This window comes from Simochromis diagramma, unplaced genomic scaffold, assembly GCF_900408965.1.
Source record: "Simochromis diagramma unplaced genomic scaffold, fSimDia1.1 OVJJ01000487.1, whole genome shotgun sequence".
Taxonomy (NCBI): domain Eukaryota; kingdom Metazoa; phylum Chordata; class Actinopteri; order Cichliformes; family Cichlidae; genus Simochromis; species Simochromis diagramma.
Window position 1 is genome coordinate 1,990,209 of NW_024387305.1, and position 21,542 is coordinate 2,011,750.

The window sequence follows — 21,542 nt, forward strand, 5'->3', positions numbered from 1 at the left end:
CAGAGCAACACCAAACCCTTTAACAAAGTTTCACAAACAGAATATGAAAAATACCCCACGTTTGGCATGAAAATGCTAGTCTAGTCTAACCTGATGCCTGGGAGTGACTAGTGTCCACACATCCTACACAAGACAGTGTCACTGAACGCATCAGTCATGTGTTCATGAAAAAAAAAAAAAAAAAAAAAAAAAAAAAAAAAAAAAAAAAAAAAAAAAAAAAAAAAAAGACCCGCAAGAAATAAACAAAATGTCATAACAAAAGATTACTTCAGACGAGAGAAAATGCCGATTAGTAATATGCATTCCGTTGGCAACAGAACATACAAGAGATCAAAAGACAGATACAAATCCAAGAAAAGGGAATGTTTACAGCATCAAGTCAGCGTATCAAATTGAGTATGACAGGAGAGAGGCTTGTAGCAGGGGTTTCCAGTCAAATTCCCAAGAAATATGAACAAAGTAACATGAGGTGGACAGACTTGGTGCTTTTTTGAGACAGACAAATGGAGGGATTGTAGCTGGGTGTTGTATCAATTTTACATTTTACCAAACAGTGTTTTTGCCCTTTTTGTAGACAATGTTGATGCCCTGAAAACTGACAATGATCTGATTTATTTGCTCAGTTTTCCCCACCTAAAGCTGCTCATTTCTGCGTGTGAGCAACCCTGAAAACCCATCCCTGCTCTACACTCTGAGCATGTTCAAAGTGTGTAAATGACAAATATTTAACAAACAAAACTGGATCTGTAGGAAATGTGATTAACGGTTACATGAAGGGTTTTGGCCTCAGCTCACTGCTCATCAGCAGAGCACCAGGGTTATCAAAAGAGCACCTTGCAAGTAGAGACTACATTCTTTGACACAAGCTCATCAAGTTTCATACATATACTGTAGGCGCGTGACCACCTATTGACGGTGCATAGAGATCTTCACCTCATGTAGAAATGACACCAACAAATGTAATGAAGATGGAATTGCATAAATACCAAAAAACGTTAGTGCATAGTCACTGAAATTAATAAACCAGGACTAAAAGAGACTTAGATAGTCTTTGGAGGAACACCAGAAGCCTGCATGCAGTGCAAGCATATGAATCATCCAAATCGCATCAGCTAAACTTCACATATTTTCATTTACAATTAAAAAAAGAAGAAAAAAAAAAAAATCTGATTCAGTCAAATTGTCTGGGAGCGATCATAAATTAACACCAGACGTGAACGTTGGTTAATATTTTTCGAGCGATAAACCAACATTTGATGGCGGCTGGTTCAAAACTGAAATCAGAATTTGTTTAAAAAAATAAAATAAAATTAAAAAAAATCCCCTCAGGGACCCCGGTTCCCTGTAAAAACCTGATAAACCTCCAATTTGATAAATTCAATTTAAGAAATTGTTCACCTTCCGTATTCAGTAACGCTGACATAAAGTTAACAAAAACATAACCAAAAAGACGACCAAAGTAAATTGATCAAGAGCTTATTTTAAGGGCTTATTTAGACATCAAAAGCATTTTTTCTTTCAAGTAAAATCAGACAATTTCTTTAAGCGAGTATCCTCAAATTAAACTTGTAATTAGGTGAATTTCATTCCAAATTCTGGCATTTCGAAACTGCTTCAGCTGTAGTTTGAGTTTCAGAATTGAGAGCTGCTCGGTTATTGCGATCATACATTCAGCTCTCTGTTACACTGACTCCCATCAGTTTGAAGCACAAGTAATACTGCCGGTGTGCCAGTGACGATGGATTACTGCGACGCGTAAACACAAAATGAAGGGCGGACTGATGCTGATAGCTTTTTACACTAGAAGACCCTCAAGTTTCATAATAGTCACAGACCGGCTCTGCCATTGAAAGACAGCCTCGAGAGATCCCACAGTGTCTCCTCTGCACGCTGACCATCCTATGTTTTCAATATTAAGAGATTTTACAGTACAAGACTGACACAGAGCTTAACCATTGGATTTTAGGAGTTTGGATAATGCCAAAGACGACTTTTTTTTTTCTTTTTTTTTTTTCTGTCAAAAAGCAGTCAACCTCCTGGAGGGAATCTTACAGTGAAAAGGTATTTGTGTGTGTGTGTGTGTGTGTGTGTGTGTGTGTGTGTGTGTGTGTGTGTGTGTGTGTGTGTGGGAGAGTAAAAGAGAGAGAGAGTTCATGGGATGGATCAATTCATTGAACTGTCCTCCCCCTCTGTGTCAGTGTCTGTGTCAGAGCAGGCGGTGTCCATGGCGATGTGGGCGGGGCTTACAATGACAGCTCTTCTCTGCTCCTCCTCAGCGCTGGCTCTCCTCTCCTGAGTGCGTTCGATATGCTGGATGGCCTGGGAAGGTAAAAAAGTATACTTTAAATATGAGGCAATAAACAGACTAACAAGCAAAAGCAGCTTTCCATACAAAGTACACAGAAGTTATTTTTTCCTCTCCATTGCAGTAAAGACCCATGAAGATCAGGCTAGTTAGTCTGCTTGAACCTTTTGTTTTAACATGCAGAAAAGCATAGAGACCTGGGTCGTGCACTATGAATCAAGCTCAACAAACCCAGGCTCTCTTTCTATTATCTGGCTTCACTTAACCCAACATTGGCAATCAGGCTAATGCTTGTCTTATGGTAATACGTGTGTTTATTTTTTGTAGGTTTTTGACTGTGCAGAGGGGTATGCAACCAGCACAAATGTGGTTGCATGCAGTCCTCCAATGACGCAACAGCATGTAGCTCGACAAGCATGACAGTATGTGTATGCTGACTGGTTGAGAAGTGGGCTGGAACAAGGAATGGAGCGATGGCCAAGTTCCTTCCAAACAGGATGTCAGAAGATGATAAAATGGAGCATGAGAAGCACAGATGGTGACCGCAGCGGACACTTTTCATTGTTTTCAAACAGTCGGTTTCACTTCAGCTCTTTGTATGTTCTCTGCTGCAGCTGGCAAGGACCAAGAACAAGCAAAAGCAGCCCACAGACTAAGGACTGACACCACTGTAATAGCATTACTACTCTTAGTGGTAATGCTATTGAACCGGTACTTTAACATAACTCCTATCAGATCATATATGATTTTGTCATTTATCATCTGTCTAGAACCCTCAAAATATAAACATAAAATATAATGAATTTATAATAATTAAACATGAGAAGGGAGCCAGAGATCAACAGACGGATTGGTGTACCGGTCCGTTGTGGTGAAGAGAGAGCTCAGAGTAAAAGCGAAGCTCTCAATTTACCGGTCGATCTACGCCCCTACCCTCACCTGTGGCCACGAGCTGTGGGTAGTGACCGAAAGAACGAGATCGCGGATACAAGTGGCGGAAATGAGCTTCCTCCGAAGGGTGGCTGGCCTCTCCCTTAGAGATAGGGTGAGAAGTTCAGCCATCTGGGAGGGGCTCAGAGTAGAGCCGCTGCTCCTCCACATTGAAAGGAGCCAGCTGAGGTGGTTTGAGCATCTGACAAGAATGCCTCCTGGGCGCGGTGTTCCGGGCATGTCCCACCGGGAGGAGGCCCCGGGGCAGACCCAGGACATGCTGGAGAGATTATATCTCTCGGCTGGCCTGGGAACGCCTTTGTGTTCCCCCGGACAAGCTGGAGGAGGTGGCTGGGGAGAGGGAGGTCTGGGCTTCTCTGCTTAGGCTGCTGCCCCCGCGACCCGGCCCCGGATAAAGTGGAAAAAGATGGATGGATGGATAAACAATACACTGTAAATTAAGTCCATGTACACTGTATCCAATATTTTAAAAATTTCAAACCTCTGCACTGAACAGATGTTGCGGGCTTTTTAAAACAAGTTATTGTGCAGTGACATTAGTTTGAGTGCAGCCTCCAAATCACTGAGTGATCTGAAACTGAATTTGAGGATTTGGGATTAGGAATTGAAAGTAATGGCTCAGAGGATGTTTTGACGACCTTGGACTGAATGCGTAACAATCAGCTTGTTAGTAATTACTTTGATCATTTAATCATTAAACCACTTTCATGTTTTAGATAAGATAACTGGTAACTTAGACAATTGTGTGCATGTTTCAGGGTGCTAGTCTTACATAACTTGACAGCAGCAGATGAACTATGAGCTAAAAAGGAGAAAACTTTGCTTTTCTTTGTCTGAATGTGACACAAATTAGTTTAGTGTTTTCATGTTTTTTCCTTTCCAGGGCAACAATCGCTGTCAGCATGGACTCTAGTGAAGTGAGTTCTGCGTCACACATGCGTGTGCATGTGTGACGCAGAGCTACACCACCCTTCACATCTAAGCTCAGAGGCAGAGAATTCTCTTCTGGATAGGAAATAGCCAAAATGCATGTCAGATTAATGTCTCAATTAGTAATGATGGTGGTCAGATAAAATGTAAAATAACAATAACGTCAGATTTTACTGACACACCGGTCTTTAATAGTTTTGCCTCAGGGTCAGTAATACTTGGTGTTTCGGCACCCATCCCTACCGCAGACCAGTTGTTTGTGACACTGCCCCCTGGTGACAGTAAACTATAATATGTAGACACAGGTCTTCAAACCTGTCTGTAGGACCACTGCAGAAACATTATTTGAGCCGAGGAAAATGCTTGTTTCGGTTGCCTTGGAGTCTACTCAAATAACATCGAGCACCACACAGACGTTTTTCAGGGCTGCTGAACACACATTGAACATGCCAGACACCCAAAATCTGCCCAGTAAATACTGCAGTGTGAAAATGTAATGTAAAGTAATGCAATGTCAATGCCTAATCAGCAAGGATCCTCTAAAGTGAAAAAAGTTCAAACCTGCACAATGGTGTCCAGGTTCTGTCTAGAGGTGGACACCGTGCTGGTGTGGGCTGATGGGCTCATGGTGACCACTGTGACGTGATGGTGGGGGTGCTGGGTTAGTGTTGGAGCTGGGACTATCACCGTGGGGTGGTGGGTGGGGGCAGGGGGAGAAGCCAACACCTAGAGGAACACACAAAATATTTATAAAACAGACATCAAAGTGTGTTTTCCATTCCATAAATACATATGCCCACATCACAGCTGAGCTCCATACAATATTGGCCACTTCAGAGGCTGTTGGAGCAATCTGCCGCCTCTTCCAGTTCAGAAACAGTAGCGCAGGTACACATTAGGTTTTGAGCATGTTTGTTTCTAACCTGTGGACTGTGTGTCTGTCTGTCCACAGCGTGGATCTGGTGTAGCCGTAGCAGGGTCTGGCTCTGGATGAGTGCATGCTCCTCTTCCACCTGCTGGGTGATCACCTTCAGACGCTCTGGGTGCAGCTGAGTGTCCAGAGAGCGCACCTACACAATGCACACAATTACATCAACCAAAGATAGACTGCCAATTTTAAGAGCAACAGAAAATATATCCCAGCATTCTTGTCAAATAAATACTCTAATGGGAAACTTCATCTTAACACTGTAATATCAACACAGTGTTTCCACTGGAAACATAATGACTGTCTGAAAAAGAAAAAAAGTGTCCAAGACACATTACTGCCATGCATTCCTCTGATGTTTACCTTCCACTTAAACAACGCAATTAAAGTCTTGTTTGTCTTCTGCACCTGTCCCACCTCCTTTGTCTCAACCTGCTCTTCAGGTCGATCCAGGATGTGAGCTTATGAGGAACCGACTCGAGTACCGGAAAATCTGTCAGCCCCACAAGCTGAAGATCTTATAATACGATATCATGACCAGTAGTTGAGACTATTTTGTAGCCTGAAGGTGTAAACTAACTTATTTGTATAACCTGGGTAAATTAACAGTCCTATTTTTGTACCTTTTCTTTCGAATCAAACGTTCTCTCTTATTTGTAATGACAGCAAGAAAGTGAAATGTGTTTTAAATACACATAATAACACGGAAGGAAAAGGATATTTCTTTTCCACCTTCACTTCCAACCCCCTGCTTTAACCTCACCTGATCCTCCAGCTGCATGCGAGCCGAGCGCTCCTTATCTAGTTGCTGCCGCAGCTCTAACATCTCCCTCCTCAGCTCTTCAACCTTCTCCTCCTCCAACATGTCTGGAGACCCAATCCCTTCATCCTTCTCCTCTGCTCGCCTCCTTTTAGGCGATGAGCCACTTAACTCCTGTAACGACATGGAAACCACATTCGGTTAAATGTGAAACAACACGATTGGTGTAATTTTCTTCTCCATTTAAAACAACACATGGTGCCTATGCTGACCTGAACAAAGAGGCAGTGTGAACCAACGGGAAGGTAAAAAAATGACTTCAGTAAACATACATTTAAATGTGCAAAAAACTAATTCAAGCTAAGTTTGGCTACAACTGTAACTCCATGAAGCTAAACAGGAAGTTACAATTTGTCTGTAATGACAAACGTGTAAGATGAAAAACTTAACAACTGACTATAGGTAAGAATCACAGACCAACTCGGTATTGGTGTAATCTGCTGCTCACAATAATTGAAGTGATTCTGCAACACTCAAAAAGCTGAATTTCTGTGTTGTCAGTGTGCATCTGTATTTATAAAATGAAATGTTTTGTTTTTATTTATTAGCTCTCAGGTTAGCTTCCTCTCACTGAGCATTTTCAAGTAGGTTAACTTTTTCCACCTGCTTTATTTGCCAATCTTCACTTCAGGAGTCATCAAATAGTGACTCGAGTAACTGAAATTGGTGGAGGGACTCAATTAAGACTGCCTCCCATCTCTATTACTAACACTATATCTAATACACTGTCTGCTTACACTACTGTCTAATACCTTTGAAGAAAATGACCAGTCTGTGTTGTGCAATCAATGATGGTCAAAGTGATTGTCAATAGCTCTCCAGTCAAAGCAACATTTAGCTCATTTCCCCTTTCATGCATTAAATTAATATCTCTAATCAGAATCAAAATGACCCGATTCTGCCTCACTATAGTTTAATGTTGCATCTCTTCACGTTTGCAACCGACGCGACTGGATGTGCACGAGCAACTACAACCAACTGGTTGTGTGAGTTAAATCCACTGATCCATCAAATAAAGGGAGGAGATTTCCGACCACTGGGCTAATCTTTAAATTACAACATAATGTGAGTGCACTTGCAGAGACACTCGTTTTCCCCTTAACTTAGCTGTTTCTGTTGGGTGAAAAATTTGACTGTGTGTGGAGGGTACAATAAAATATTGAACCATCAAATATTGAGATTTAACATAGCTGTCAGCCTACTTCCGTTAACAAGTTAACCCTTTAAGACCTACCATAGAACCAAGTCCGCCAGAGCTTATAGTATATTTTTACATGCTGTGGAGCCATTTTTTGGAGCATTTCAAGTTGCTATACATCAATACAACCATTTTAGCCCAAATTTTAATAATATGTCTGCATTAAGTGCATAGTAATTACATAAATTGCAAAAAAGTGCAATAAACTACAAAAAAAATTTAAAATCGTTTTTGATTTTTTAACATATATTTCTAGTTAGAGAAATTTAAGAGGCTTATCCCTCAAAACTGTAAATACAAAAAAGTTGCACAAACTAGTTTCCCACCAAAGGAAATTTATTTTAAGTGTCTTCATAGTTTTATTTTTGAGATACACCAATTTTCATATACTGCAGGAAAAATGAAAAAATATATTATAGTGCAAATTTGCAAAATAACAGCATATGCATCAAAATAAAATATTTCCAGCAGTGCAATATGAGTCCTCAGCATCCCAGAAACGACACAGAAAGTCATAAAGTCAAACATAACTTTTAAAAACACAAGTATAGGCTCATAAGGCCACGATGGTAAAAAACTACATTTCCGCAAAATGACGTCACTTCCGGTTTCGGGCAGGACATGGAGGACATGTGACAGTTCACGGTGATGGACGTAGGAAGTGTTACAAACAGCTGATCGGATCGGCAAAGCCTGTTTCTGGAATATTATGTTTTTGTTGCTGCAAGCGCTTTTTATGCAGTTTTTGCAAAGCTATATGTGGAAGGAAACTGTGACCTAGGACAAGCTGATGGCATAAGATGTAAGTACAACTCCTCCGGTTTCATATGCAAAAAAAAAGTATTGCGCTAGCTTACGTGGTTGCAGTGCTACCGGGATTTAAAAATAGTTATGCAAAATGGAGCGTGTCCGCTCCGACCGGCTTTAAAGGGTTAAAGCAAAGCTAGATCATTCATTTGCTGTATGTCAGTATTGTAAAGATTCCCTGTCTGTGTGTGTGTGTGTGTGTGTGTGTGTGTGTGTGTGTGTGTGTGTGTGTGTGTGTGTGTGTGTGTGTGTGTGTGTGTGTGTGTGAGCCCGCCAGTGCTACCCCTCAGCCTCGTAATAATTACACCTATAGTATCATTTTCAAAATTCTACATTTCCTTGTTCTCAAGTTATGGCATTCACCAGACTTATGTTTATGTGTCCATGCTGCCCGGCAGGAGGACAATTCCCCATCAGCCTTTTACGTCTGAGGGGTAAAAACGGTATCTGCTCTCGTGGACACACAATTTTGCCATTGTTGAATAAACAACTATTATTTTTAATCAGGCCAATATGGATTTATGGTCACACAGAGCTCACACACTATCAGAGCTCCTCCTTAACAGAAAAACAATGCATGTTTTTGACTGAAGGTCTACTGAAAAAAAATACGTCTTATATATTCTCTAAATTCTGTTGTACATGTCAGTGATCTGGATCAATTCTACATTCAAGTCTCCTCCTGGGGAGGAACCTGAGCTGAAGACAAAACCATAAGGATTGTTTTGGCCCCAAAACACACCATTAGTACTCATGTAAGATAATATATATTCTGTATAACAGATCAGTATCTCATCTGTGTGACACTGACATGAATTCAACCCCATTTTATGTAAAAAAAAAAAAAGAAAAAAGAAAAGAAAAACAGGGAGACATGCTGTTACCTGGATGAAGCGCTTGAGCTGATTGTTCTGAGCCAGAAGCTGCGTCTTTTCCTGCTCCAAGGTGAAGATATAGTCTGCTGTCTGCTGCAGGATGGCCTGCCTGAAAGTGGGGGAAAAAAAACAAAAGCTGAACTCTAGAGCAGATGTGACATTAGTGCAAAAACAGGCACAAATTAACTTTATTCCCTTCTTTGCGCATTTGTGCCGAGTCACTTTGTATTCTTGCTGTGCCAACATTTGGTTAATTGAACAACACTGTGCACGCGCACGTGTGTGTGTGTCAATGTGTGCACGTTTGGAGCACCTTGCTGAGTTTCTCCCCGTCGGTGTGCGGCAGGAGTGTTTTCAGGGACTGGAATCCTGCGTTGATGCTCTGCATACGCCGGCGCTCGTTGCTATTAGCGATTTCCCTGCGAATTCGCCTCTCTTGGTCCTGAGCAGTCTCTGGACTGAGGGGGATGTTGGCCAGGCTGAAGGAGAGAGGTCAAATGAAGAAGATGATCATGACTGTGTCGTGAAGTCACCAAGAAAGCGTAAGTTCCCCTTTCAAACATAATTAAGGTTAGCATTAGATCTGAGCAAATCTGTATTCTGGGTTAAAATGACACACTGGGACAATAAAGTCTGTAACTAGCTGCAATCTGAAACCTTTTACCTGGAACTTTACAGGGCATTCATCTGAACTCGTTGCCCCTTAAAGCACTTGTAGAGCATGAGTATGAATATCATGGTAACAAAACCTTCTGACATATTTACTCAGAGGGAAAAATAAGTGAACCATTCAAGTCAGACTTCCGCAGCAAACCTGAAGAACCAGATCTGTGATGTTTTACTAGGCCTAAAGGTCAGACCGAACACACTGCTCACATAGTTGTAAACATGTCTGTCCTACAAAAAATGAAAGAGTAGGCAGGCATGTGCCAATCAAATTGTAAAGCTTGCAACTTAACAACATTTAGTGAACATTAACTGTGATATTAACATATAATCAGTAATCTTTCTCTGTTACTTAGATTTATACATATTTAAAATATTGTATTAGATCCTGAGGGTCTAGTTCTAGAGTGAAATATGCAAATTATGCATTATTTACTTTCACTTTTATAAATTTAGACACGAGGAAGACATCTTTGGTTAGGTAAATATCCTAAAACGTTAATTTTTAGATAAAAACTGTCTTTTTGCCTGCCATTTCTTTCCTTGGTGTTAGGAAAAACTATTCGCGGAAATTCTGTACCATATCTAGACCAATGTTTAAGCACACACAAAGGCTTTTCTTTGGCTACAAAAAAGTGAACGATTGACTAAAGAATAACAGATTAACAACCAAAACTGTAAATATCAAAGGCAAAAAAATAATTATCTAAACAAAAAGATCTGTTTCTACACATTCAGTTTCATATTAACGTTTGACACAAATTATAGGGGTGTTTACGTCGACTCGGGAAGAAACACCGCATTTCTCCCACAGACTTGAACGCGCCGGGGTTTGTAGCTCAGACATAAAACCAGCTGTTGTCTGCTGACGCTGCCGGGAGCTGCGGGCCTGCGGCACGGCCGCCGGGGGGCGCGTCTGCACGGTAGCAGCCCTGAAACGTGACTCCACTCCGCCACAAGCCGCAGGCCCCCCTGGCGTCATAGAGAACAATGCTTTCCCCATTTAGCATGAAGCTAGAACTTAAGTTATCGATCCAACATTAACCGATAAACACTCATAACTGTCGCACCACACAACAAACGACGTATTTTAGCTAAACGACTCGGGAAATACGAGTTATGAGACGCCTGTGTGTATTTCATACGGCTGGGAGTGCGCAGTGAGAGCTAACTAGTTAGCCACGCTAAGCTAATTTTAGCACAAGACGCAACGACGACTACGCCGCGGATCAGTATTTAAACACGCATTTTTTATCCCCGGACACGATTTTACACCACATACTTCATCATAGCTACACATAGATGAGACACACGAGCGATTTAGTTAATATGGCCAGTTTTTTGGGGCAACGGTGACGTTACAAACGTGATTTGTTGTGTAGCAGCAAAGCGGCGGGTTAACTACCACGTGCTCTAGACGGCAATGTATCGATTTCACCTCACTGATTTACATATTCCTGAGCCAGGCGGTTACAAACATGCTTTATTATAAGTTATTACAAACAATTCAGCCAGCGTATTTAAAAGCAAGCGGGTGAAATGTTATATATATATTCGTCTCTAACAACATCAACTGGCACAAGCACTGGCTGCTAATTTCCACAACCACGCTCCTGCTGCCAAGACATGGCAGCGAAGCTAACAGCATGCTACATGAAGGCTGACTGCAGCGCACACACATACACGCGCTACACGAAAGGTTATTTATTCACGCAGTTCGGTAACAACACCGATGGTTAGCATTTTTGCGCACCTGCAGAGACCTCCAATAACATCCTTCTCCGATTTCTTGAACTGTTGTAAGGACTGTATCTTCTCTGTCGGCATCATGAAATATTCCATGCTTTCAAAGCCACCTTCAGTCCGTGTTTGCTGTTTTCTTCTCCCTCCCCTGCGCTCCTTGTTAAAATAAATAGATGTTCGGTTGGTTTTTGTTTCTCCCTCGCAGAACTCCCACTGTACTTGCCAATAGCTTACATCTAAAAAGCCGCTTTCAATTCGGTTTGACTGAAGAAAAGCGTTAGAAAAATAACAATTCAAGCTGTGTTGCTTTCCCCAGCTGATGGGGCTACCTCCAGTGTGTGTGTGTGTGTGGCTTCTTGCCTCCGCCTACTACGAGTGTGTGTGTGTGTGTGTGTGCAGCTGATCTATGTGAGGCGGGAAACAGCTGGTTGGAATCAGAGCTCGTTTTCCGGAAAGCAGAACAAACAGACCAGCAAGAATCTGACTGCAGTGCTGCAAATCTACGAGCAGTGAGCAAAATACCGAGTATATAATTTGAACTACGCCAACCTATAACCTGGGAATCAGCAGGGTTAAAGGTAAATTTAAACTGCAGCTTTGCGTCTTGCTTTTCCAAGTGCAGCGACTGACTGTCCAGTGTTGGTACTGCCAATAGCCGTATCACATAAAAATCAACTACTGACATCTTGATTGTGATAAAAGTTTAAGTAATATTGTAAATAAATGGCATTATCAAGCTTATGGACAAACCGTCCCACAGTTCATTTCATTTTTGTCATAGTTAACAAAGGACCAACATGAAAATGTGTTGGACAAAAAAAGTCAGTCACCATCGTAAAATTTAACAAAAGAAAAGAAAAAAAACCCCAAAGCAACACAAGTTATAAAAAAACAAAACTACTGGAGACAGAAATAAAACAAAGAAGTAATACAGAGATGAACAGGATTACAATTTAAATGACCATAATGACCATTACAAGACTAAATCCAGAGAAATGCTCACGTGTAGCTCAATTACAGACTTATTACACAAACAGAGGTGCCGCACAAGAGTTTAACATAATTTGTGTTTCATGATCATTTCACAAAGTGGAAAACATATGATTAGATGTTTTTACTTAAGTAATAACATTTACTACTTAAGTAGCTTATTTGTTCAGTGGTATTGTGTAGTAATTGTGTAGTTTTTGTCTACAAGGGCATCCAAAAATCTGCCAAATAAAATATTCAGAATTACCTGCTGTAGAAACTGCTTATGAACAAGGGAACAGTTGAAAGTAGCTTTCAATGTAAAAATGTTCATTATGAAAAGTGTCCATCTAATCATATTATATTATATCATCATTATATCATTGCTGCTGTTCAGGATACTTATAACCTTTTCTTTCACCTGCACCTTTTAAGGATCACTTCAGAGGATCATCTGTCCCCATAATGCAATTTGTCTGTGAAATAATAAGTAACCAAAGTTTTAAAACCAATATTACTATTGGTAATATCTACTAAAAATGTTTGCAGCAGAGTAGGAAGCTTAGCAGCAGAAAAAACTAATTTCTTCAGTCCCATTGCCACAAGTGTATAAAATCAAGCACCTTCTATACAGTCTGCCTATACAAATATTTGTGAAACAATGGGTGGTTCTAGAGCACTCAGTGCATTCAGGTTTACTACAGTAACTGTTGTAACAAGCCAGTGTGTGACATTTCTTCCTTCCTAGATATTCCACAGTGAGCTGTATGTTTTATTAATGCAAAGTGGAAGTGTTGAGGAACCACAGCAACTCAGCCATGGAGTGGTAGACCACGTAACCTTAAAGAACAGAGTCACTGAATATCGGGGTGCATAGTGCATTAAAATGACCAACACTCTGCTGACTTAATAAAGCCAAACTTTCAAACTGCCTCTGGCATTAACTTCAGCACAAAAACTGTATGCCAGGAGCTTCATGGCATGACTGAGCAGCTCGTATGTGCATATATATATATATATATTTCCTTGTGCATTTGTTTTTAAAAAAATATTTTAAATGGCTCCCAAATAGGAAGTATTTTCACTTAACAGCTAAGAAATAAATTTTTCAATTTGTCACCTTGAATACAAAGGACACAAAGGGAAAAGTAAAAGGAAACATTACAGCTTAATAAAATCCTTATATGCAGACTGATAATAATTTATTATAAAAGGAAGCTCCTCAGCATAAAAAACACCGGTTTAGGACAGCAGGTGGCAGTATTAAGCTGGAAAGTCACCCAACCAGAAAATCTGGTTCTTTGTTTTCTTTACATGAAAAGTGGAAAATAACCATTCATCCATTCTCTTCAGCTGGCGCCTATCACAGCTGTTATAGGGTAAGAGGCGGAGTGAACGGGCTGCCAGTCTATCGCAGGGCTAACACATAGAGAAAGACAACCATCCACACTCACACCTAAGGGAAATGTATTACCATCAATTAACCTAACGCCACTAATTATGTCTTTGGATTGTGGGAGGAAGCCAGAGGACTTGGAGAGAACCCACACAAAGATGGGGAGAACATGCAAACGCCACACAGAAAGGCACCGACCAGATGGTGGAGACTTCTTGCTGTGAGGTAACACTGCTAACCACCACAACACCGTCAACATAATAAATTCCTAATAGCTTCACTGCTGCTGTAATGAAACCATAGTATGTCATCTAGAACAGCACGATATCAGCAGGCCTTTTCACAAGCCTTGAAGCTTAACCGGTCACATGTGCCTCTGGACAGTTTTTTGTTTTTGTAAGTTATAGTATTTAAACCAACACACATGCTTTATTGTTCTCAGGTTTTTATTTTCCCCATGTAGCACATGTTAAAGAGATAGTAAAACGACATTATACACTGATGAAATATTTGGTCTTAAAAAAAAAAAAAAAAAAAAAAGTGATGAGCTCTCCTTATTACCACAAATCTTTAAGTAACTAATATACAGAGAAAGTGTTTCAAAAATGATCCAATTTACTATATTCACCTTTAAATAACATATTTATATTTATGTACACATTTTTTTTGAAATAATAAAAAAAATGATAGTATTCTTCATATAAGAAATGCACCATAGTCTATATTGAGATATATTAGTGTATCTAATGAGTCATCATTTGTAGGAAAATGTATTCACTAAGGCCACTTAGTACAATTCTTCAAAAATATGTAACGGTAAACTGTATTGGACACCACACAACAGAGCAAATGAAGGTGCACCTTCGTATGTCGGCACAGACGTTTTCTAAATTTGGAAATTAAGCGTGTTAAAGAAAAGAATGAACTTAAGCCATATGTTCACAACATCTTTAACCAGAAAGGAGCCGTTATACTGTTAAAGGCACTTACATTTAGGACCTTGCTAAAATAGGCCATGTCTTTGGCAGATAGAAACTTTAAACGCTTGAAAATGGAAATCTGGATCAAGACTTAAATAGGGGTCTCCAGAGTAGACCTTTTAAAGCCTGAAAATATAAACCTAACTGTAGGGATGATTATCCTTTACTTGTAGCATGATTGGCAAATGCCCTCTGGAGAGAACAGAATAACAGAACATTTTATTTTGTAACTTTGACAAAGTGTAAGCATCACTGAGTTGACGGGATCCCTGCCATCTGTACTGATGGTCTGATCCTCTTGGCAGCATTTTCCTCCACGGAGAAAGTGTAGTTATACTGGGGGAAAAAATAATCAAAAAACAATGTGGCAATATTCTCAATTTATATACCCAATAAAAAGTATCAGATGAGAACTTACCTCATTTTCAATGTCTTGGAGAGATTTTATGGGAATATTCAAATCCGAGTTCTAAGACAAAAATAGTCAAAGAGAATTGGGATGACAAAGGAAAGTCAGCGGTATTTGGCATTGGAATCCATCCCTTGAATACTGAAAACTTGAAACATACCGTCTCATTTGCCTGGGTTTCAAATTTTGGGTGGAGGCTGAAAGGAACTCCATCTAGAGCTGCAGAGAATAAGAGTATGCCTAGGTGAGTGGGTCTCTGCGGTGAGAAGCGTAAATAAGAAGCCCTTTGTGTGACGAGAGACCCGTGGTACCTGTAATTCCATGGATGCTTCCATCAGCAGGTTTGTCTAACTCATCCTTTGTTTGAAGAGTGTGGCGTCTGTGACTAAGTCTGCTGGGTGGCAATTGAGGAGGAGGAGGGTTGCTGCAGAAATAAATAAGATAAACAAATAAGATGTCGACCACAAGAGTAAAACGCCTCCAAGATAATACACTTTGCTGTAATAATGTCACATCGCTATAATTTTTAACTATATACACTTCTAATAAGAGACATATGTGACATTTTGATAATAACATCTCCATTTTAATTATACATAGGCATTATACCTAGGTCTGAGGGGTAGAGGAGGAGACTGCTGCTCTAAGGAAAGTTGGCGGATGTCCAGGCTGACACTGCGGGGCTTGGCTTGAGGCGTGGGTTTAGAAAAGTAACCTTTTCTGTACCACAGCACATAGCCGTGGATGTCTCTGAAGAAAAAGTGCATGTAATGACAAATTATATGCAACATAATATTCATAAAAGTTCATGAAAATGCTTCGATAAAACAGGCCCAAGACAAAAGTCCATGTATCTGAATGTACCCCACAAATGTGTAATGCTGCAACATCATTTTGCTTTTGGCTGTCAGCTTGATATCCAACACAGCTGTTTCCACACTGCCCACTGGGACGATGCGTACGCACACACGTTTTTTCTTGGAAACTGTGGCCTCTGGACAAACAATCACACGGTAGGTCAGAAGTGAATGAATATGATGCATTCTGCTAAATAAGTATGAATGTGTGTGTGCTCACTTGGCTCAAGATGTTCGGCTATAAAGCAGTAACCATGAGGAAGTGAGTCCTTATCAGAAATAATCCGGATGTCAGACACTACCATACCACCTGCTGAGTCCTGCATTTATGGAAAATTTAGAAAAATAAATGATGTATTGTGGTAATATAAAGGTAATACATGTATAAGTTCGCATTTTTTGTTCACCTTGCTATAACAGAGGTAATATCCAGACTTCATCCCAAAGGTGCGTGTAAAATTTGCTGATGCTCCATCTTCTGTGAGGCTGATCTGCAGAAAAAAGGGAGATGCAGTGAGACAGCTGTGGCATCACAAACACATTTGATTTATTCCAAAATAAGCAAGTACCATGAAAATTTGAGTCAGCTTGAGTCAGTCAGTTTAAAAGTTGGGATTTTGGATTCAACAGAAAATAATCATTGCACATTTGTTTAACTCTTCTCCTTCAGAGTTGATATTTGGCATGCGGACTGAAGCAGATGAGGATCGAACTACCACCTTCCGATTAGTCGGTGACCTGCTCTGTCTCCTAAACTACAGCCACCCCAGGTTGGATGTGTCACTACAAAGCTTGTGGTTGTCACAGTCACTTGTAATTTATACTTAACACGCTGACTTGTTTTGTTGCAGCGACCGTCTGGTTACCCAGAAGTTGAGTGTGCAACACCTTTGCACAGGTCACCTGGTGGAGGCAACCTGTTTCAGTACAATTGTGATCTGACTGGGACTAAATGCAATCAGACAGATTAGCGAAGGTTTGGAAGTAAATCCCATCTAATTTGTAACAATCAATCTGAGTCAAGTCTGTGCAACTCAGCACAACTGCAATGTGTCTCTTTAGAACAGGGGACTCAACTCAACTGGCTTGTATTTTTGTTATATTCCTATAGAAAAACAAGGGCAGTGAGCATCTGCAGCAACCACATCACATCAGGAGGAATTTCTGTTTAAAATCAAAAAGATTCTGGCTGGACTCTAAACGCAAGTAGTTCAAGTGAATTTCTGTGTATATCGACAGCAACGGATTTGTAATCCTAGCTGATTCACCACGAATAATTGTTGAATGCAATCAATGGATTGCATGTATTGCTGGAGCTTATCAATTTCCCACCAACTGCTAGCAATTTCCAGCAACTACTTGCACCCAATAAGGGGATGCAAATTTTTCCCAAGAGACTGGAGGTCACCAAGCAGTTGCTAACTAGTCTCTAGGTGATTGCGACCCTAGAACAAGGACAAGAGATTTTATTGTAATTCTCCTGCTAACTTTGTGGTTGGAGTTAAGTAAAATGAAATATCTATAATCTATCTCTGTTCTTACAAGGGTGAAATCTTTGGGGCAAGTGCCAGAGTTGGAGGCCCAGGCCACAGCGGTTACTGGCCGGACATTCCCACGTTCCATCAAAGACATCTGAGGAAGACACAAACAAAAGTTTTAATAAATATGGAAGGTAAACAAGGTACAAATGCTTTAATGGTTGGTCTTAACATAAATTAAGTCTTCTTATTGCCCAAGGATGTTTTTGGATTGTCATTCTAATATAAACTTTCTCAAAGCTTATCTGTTTTTTTCAATTTCAATGCGTGTACAATAACATGTTCCCTTGGAGACTGAGGCATTGTCACACCCAAATCGTTTAGTTCATGTGACTCCTAAATGGGAACTCAATTAGATCGAAATTACCTTTAGATGAACTCTTACACTGAATAGTGTCATTCTCTGCCCTAATATATATGGACGACAGCCTGAATAGGGATCGTTCCCTATTCAGGCTGTCGTTCATATATATTAAGGCAGAGAATGACACTATTCAGTGTAAGAGTTCATCTTAAACAGCAGCAGAAGTATTTAATCCACTTGCATCACTTTTAATATAGATTTTAATTTCTTTGGTTTTTTTAAGCATTTACTCGACTTTTGGCTACATGACACCCATAAACAAACACATTTCTACTGGTAAAGACTTTTTACTGCGTGGCAAATTGTTCAAACAAGCACATTTGACTAAACAAAACCGACTAGCACATTGGAACAACAACAAAGTCACAATGTAACAGAAAGACAAACAAGCATATAAAGCTCAGATTTTAAATGAAGATGAAAAAAAATCTCAGCAATTCATGATTTCACCATTGATTTTTTTTGTAATAACTTCTATTTACTCGATCAAACTTCCTGACATAGTGCTTGCTATTGTTATAACTTGAGCTCTATTATGGTAAGCGGCTGAGGAAATCGACACCAGCCAGATGAAGGTATCTTAAAACAGCTGCTAAACTTCCCTATCCACAATTTTAAACACACGTCATCACACTTCTGCCTTTCGTAACACGTGTTTATTGTTACGTTTATTAATAACAACACCTGAAATTATTAAATTAAAGACAAGTACCGTGTAACATCCCTGTCAAGACTAGCTTATGTGGCATTAGCGATTGTTCCGATGACAAAACTCCACCGCTTCTTTGTTAAATAAGCCAAATATTCACCGCTTCGTGAGCTCATTCGTATAATTATAAAAATACACACTTACTCTGTATATGTATTAACTTTTGGCTCTCCGAGGTGAAAGAAAAACTTCTTAGTATCAACGGAAATTTTCCTGGACGTCCTCGTAGGAGCAGGAAGTACTCTGACTCCGTCCCGACTCCAACTCCCGTCATCCTCCGAGGCATGACGTCAGCTATATAAAACAAACTCCCTTCTGAACGCTAGATGGCAGCAGTTGCGTGAGAATACGGCTCAGATTTTCAAAGCTTCCATTGAACTTGCTGCTTCAAAAAAAGTGTTAGAATTAACGATAGAAAAAACACTTTGCCTCATTTATTAATCTCTCTGCCTAACAGAACATAGATGTTTATTTTTTGTGCTACAATCCACTATCTCTGCACAAGCAAGAATTAATAAATCAATGAATGAAGGAAAACACTGCATGCTCTGGGTGACATTTTCCTTCACATACAGTCTACAGAATACTTCCTAACGTTGCACTATTCTATCCTTTCTTATTTGTTGTAAATGAAATTATTCAACAATTTAATGAAAGGAAAACACATGTCTGCCCTTTTTAGATGCTTTTAGTAGCGAGTAAGAAGCTAAAACTGTGAATAATAATGAAATGAAAATATAAATATAATGAAACTACCAGACAGTCCTCGTAATCCTAATGTGTGTGTTTGTGTCGGTTTGTGTGTGTGTATGAAAACCAGAAAAAAGACCCTTGATTGCAAGCATCAACCAGAGGGGCTTAGGTCCCTGTTGGCATGGCAACATGCAGAATGGATGGCAGTATGCGTGTGTGTTTGTGTGCGTGCATGCAAGAGCGGGGGTGGGTTGAGCAGGTGGACTGTGGACGAGGAAGGAAGTCAGTGCTTATCCAGTGCACTTAGCTTTATTGGTTGATTGGCCAGTTAATTAGTAGGTAATTAATGAGAAGGAGCCAGCTGTAATCTGCTGAGAGTAAAACAAGGGGTAGATGAGGTAAACTGCATGTCTGTGTGTGTCCCATGGACACATTTGCATATCCGCTTGCAGGGGGTGCATGAAGTCACCTGCGTGAGAGTTCATAAATAAATATGAAAATGATGGACTGAGTATGAGCGTCACTCTGTCGCTTACTGTCGAGGGATTCAATCGTCTTTTCAGCAGTTCAGGCTGAAATGCATGAAGTCTCTGTCACATTTATTTCAGTGTTAAACACACACTCACAACCAAAACACTGGAAGGTGTGTGAGAGCCCACTGTGGCCCCTGATGTAAAGAGTAATGTTGTAGACTATATATATATATATATATATATATATATAAAGACAAAGACGTGCAGTTTCAATAATACATAATACATCTCCGTTTTGAGATGTTGTGAGAATACAACAATAATTTAGTGTTAGTGCCACCTGTGTTACAGTAAAACTATGATCCCACAATAAAAACCCTACAAAACCAGCTGATACTAGCCATGGGGGTATCATCGTCTTAACCACCGCCAGCCAACATGGTCTCCACAGCGAAACGACGACTTCTTCGCGGTTTCAAATCAAAGAGCAGCACTCCCCGGAGCCCGCCGACATACTTACTGATGCAGAGCTGCGTAAAGGCAGCCACAGAGAACAAGCAGAGAACAAGTCCGGAAGATGGTCAGTGTCACAGTGTCAGAGTTCAAATTAAAACTTGGAAGACTTGAAGTTTTGCAGGACTAACTTCTTGTACACCCCCCTTCTGTGTGGGTTTACTGCATTTACACTTTTTAAATTTATTTTAATTATAATTTAATGTAAATGAGTTTACTACTACTACTGCAACTACTACTACTACTACTACTACTACTGCTACTACTACTAATAATAATGTGATCCCCATGGGGAAAATACATTTCTCTCTGCATTTGACCCATTCACTCAGTAAAGCAATGGGCAGCACTAAGCAGGCGCACCGGGGAGCAGTGTGTGGGGACGGTACCTTGCTCAGGGGTACCTCGTAGCCGTTCAGTGGATTCGAACCTTCCGATCGTGGGGCCACCACTCTACCTACTGAGCTATCCCTGCCCCCTTTTGCCTAGTGCTTCGCCTGAGCCTCTCGGTTCTTCACAAAGAACACTGCAGCATTTTCCAACAGCGACATATACAAATGAAAAATGTCTCTATGCGATCAATGAGTGCTATGGATGGTAACTTAAGACAGCGACGACCTGCCCCGGGGTACAGACTCCAAACATCTGCAAACGCTGTTTGTGGTGAAATTATGATTCTAATGCTTCCAGTTAAGCCGATAAACAGAAGTAATAAAAGCCAGCAGTCTATGCCAAGACGACCAAATTCACTGTGATTAAAAACAGTTACAAGCGGAAATCGTCTTTTCCGAATGAGCATGTTTACTGACCCTGTGGGTTTGCGCTTTTAATGAACGAGTAGGCATTTGGGGATAAAAGGAGAGCAGGCGAAGACGACGGCATGAGAAAGGCTCTCAGGTTACGAGATAGCCAGCTTTAACGTAATACACACAACTGTTTCACACAGTGGGAAAGTCATTTGGCGTATCTGTTTTGTTTTCTGTAGTATTTCATTGGCGTTTGAAAAAGAGACTGAGTATTCCAAAGCAGCAACGAGTTGGCGAGTTTGGCAGTTGTTGTCATTTTGTTGCCAAGACCGCTCTCCGTGTAAACAGCCTGCTTTCTTTCTCTTTGAGATTTTTCACCCTCCAGAACCTGTGCGCACCAAGCTGCTCATTAAAATAGCAGAAAAAAACATTTTTTGCTCCCATCTTTCCCTCCACACTGGTGCCACATTGGAGGTATGGAGAACAGAGCCCACCAGATATTGTGTCATATTGGTTTAACTGGAGAGGAAGTGGATGAGCCACACAATAATAGGAAATGCCATAACAATTGCCAACCGCTGCAGGACATCGGCGACATCCTCCAGCAGATTATGGCCATCACAGATGAGAGTCTGGATGAGGCCCAGGCCAGGTAATAACAGAGGTACAACG

General features: G+C 40.5%; 2 protein-coding genes across 2 annotated transcripts; both read right to left on the reverse strand.

Annotated features, from left to right (window-relative positions):
- Positions 1-493: 493 nt before the first annotated feature.
- LOC120716888 (transcription factor AP-4-like) lies at positions 494-11,729 on the reverse strand. The gene is made up of 7 exons (XM_040004581.1): positions 11,234-11,729; positions 9,128-9,293; positions 8,824-8,919; positions 5,878-6,048; positions 5,110-5,256; positions 4,748-4,912; positions 494-2,319 (listed from the first exon to the last, which is right to left on the reverse strand). The coding sequence occupies exons 1-7, from the start codon at positions 11,320-11,322 to the stop codon at positions 2,164-2,166; spliced, it is 990 nt and encodes a 329-aa protein (XP_039860515.1). The 5' UTR covers positions 11,323-11,729; the 3' UTR covers positions 494-2,163.
- A 2,287-nt stretch (positions 11,730-14,016) lies between these two features.
- Positions 14,017-18,723, reverse strand: mvb12a (multivesicular body subunit 12A). Its single transcript, XM_040004579.1, has 10 exons — positions 18,590-18,723; positions 17,377-17,466; positions 16,242-16,325; positions 16,055-16,154; positions 15,842-15,971; positions 15,587-15,727; positions 15,289-15,401; positions 15,138-15,196; positions 14,987-15,037; positions 14,017-14,904 (listed from the first exon to the last, which is right to left on the reverse strand). The coding sequence occupies exons 2-10, from the start codon at positions 17,464-17,466 to the stop codon at positions 14,818-14,820; spliced, it is 855 nt and encodes a 284-aa protein (XP_039860513.1). The 5' UTR covers positions 18,590-18,723; the 3' UTR covers positions 14,017-14,817.
- Between the last annotated feature and the right edge of the window lie 2,819 nt (positions 18,724-21,542).

Excerpts from the sequence above, each read along its gene's own strand:
- LOC120716888 (XM_040004581.1), bottom strand. The coding sequence starts at position 11,322 with ATGGAATATTTCATGATGCCGACAGAGAAGATACAGTCCTTACAACAG. Across the intron at positions 5,257-5,877 it reads GCATGCAGCTGGAGGATCAG|GTGCGCTCTCTGGACACTCA; the intron begins GTGAGGTTAAAG and ends TGCATTGTGTAG. Across the intron at positions 2,320-4,747 it reads ACCTGGACACCATTGTGCAG|GCCATCCAGCATATCGAACG; the intron begins GTTTGAACTTTT and ends TTACCTTCCCAG.
- mvb12a (XM_040004579.1), bottom strand. The coding sequence starts at position 17,466 with ATGTCTTTGATGGAACGTGGGAATGTCCGGCCAGTAACCGCTGTGGCC. Across the intron at positions 15,402-15,586 it reads CCTCTACCCCTCAGACCTAG|CAACCCTCCTCCTCCTCAAT; the intron begins GTATAATGCCTA and ends TTATTTCTGCAG. Across the intron at positions 14,905-14,986 it reads TCCAAGACATTGAAAATGAG|TATAACTACACTTTCTCCGT; the intron begins GTAAGTTCTCAT and ends TTTTTCCCCCAG.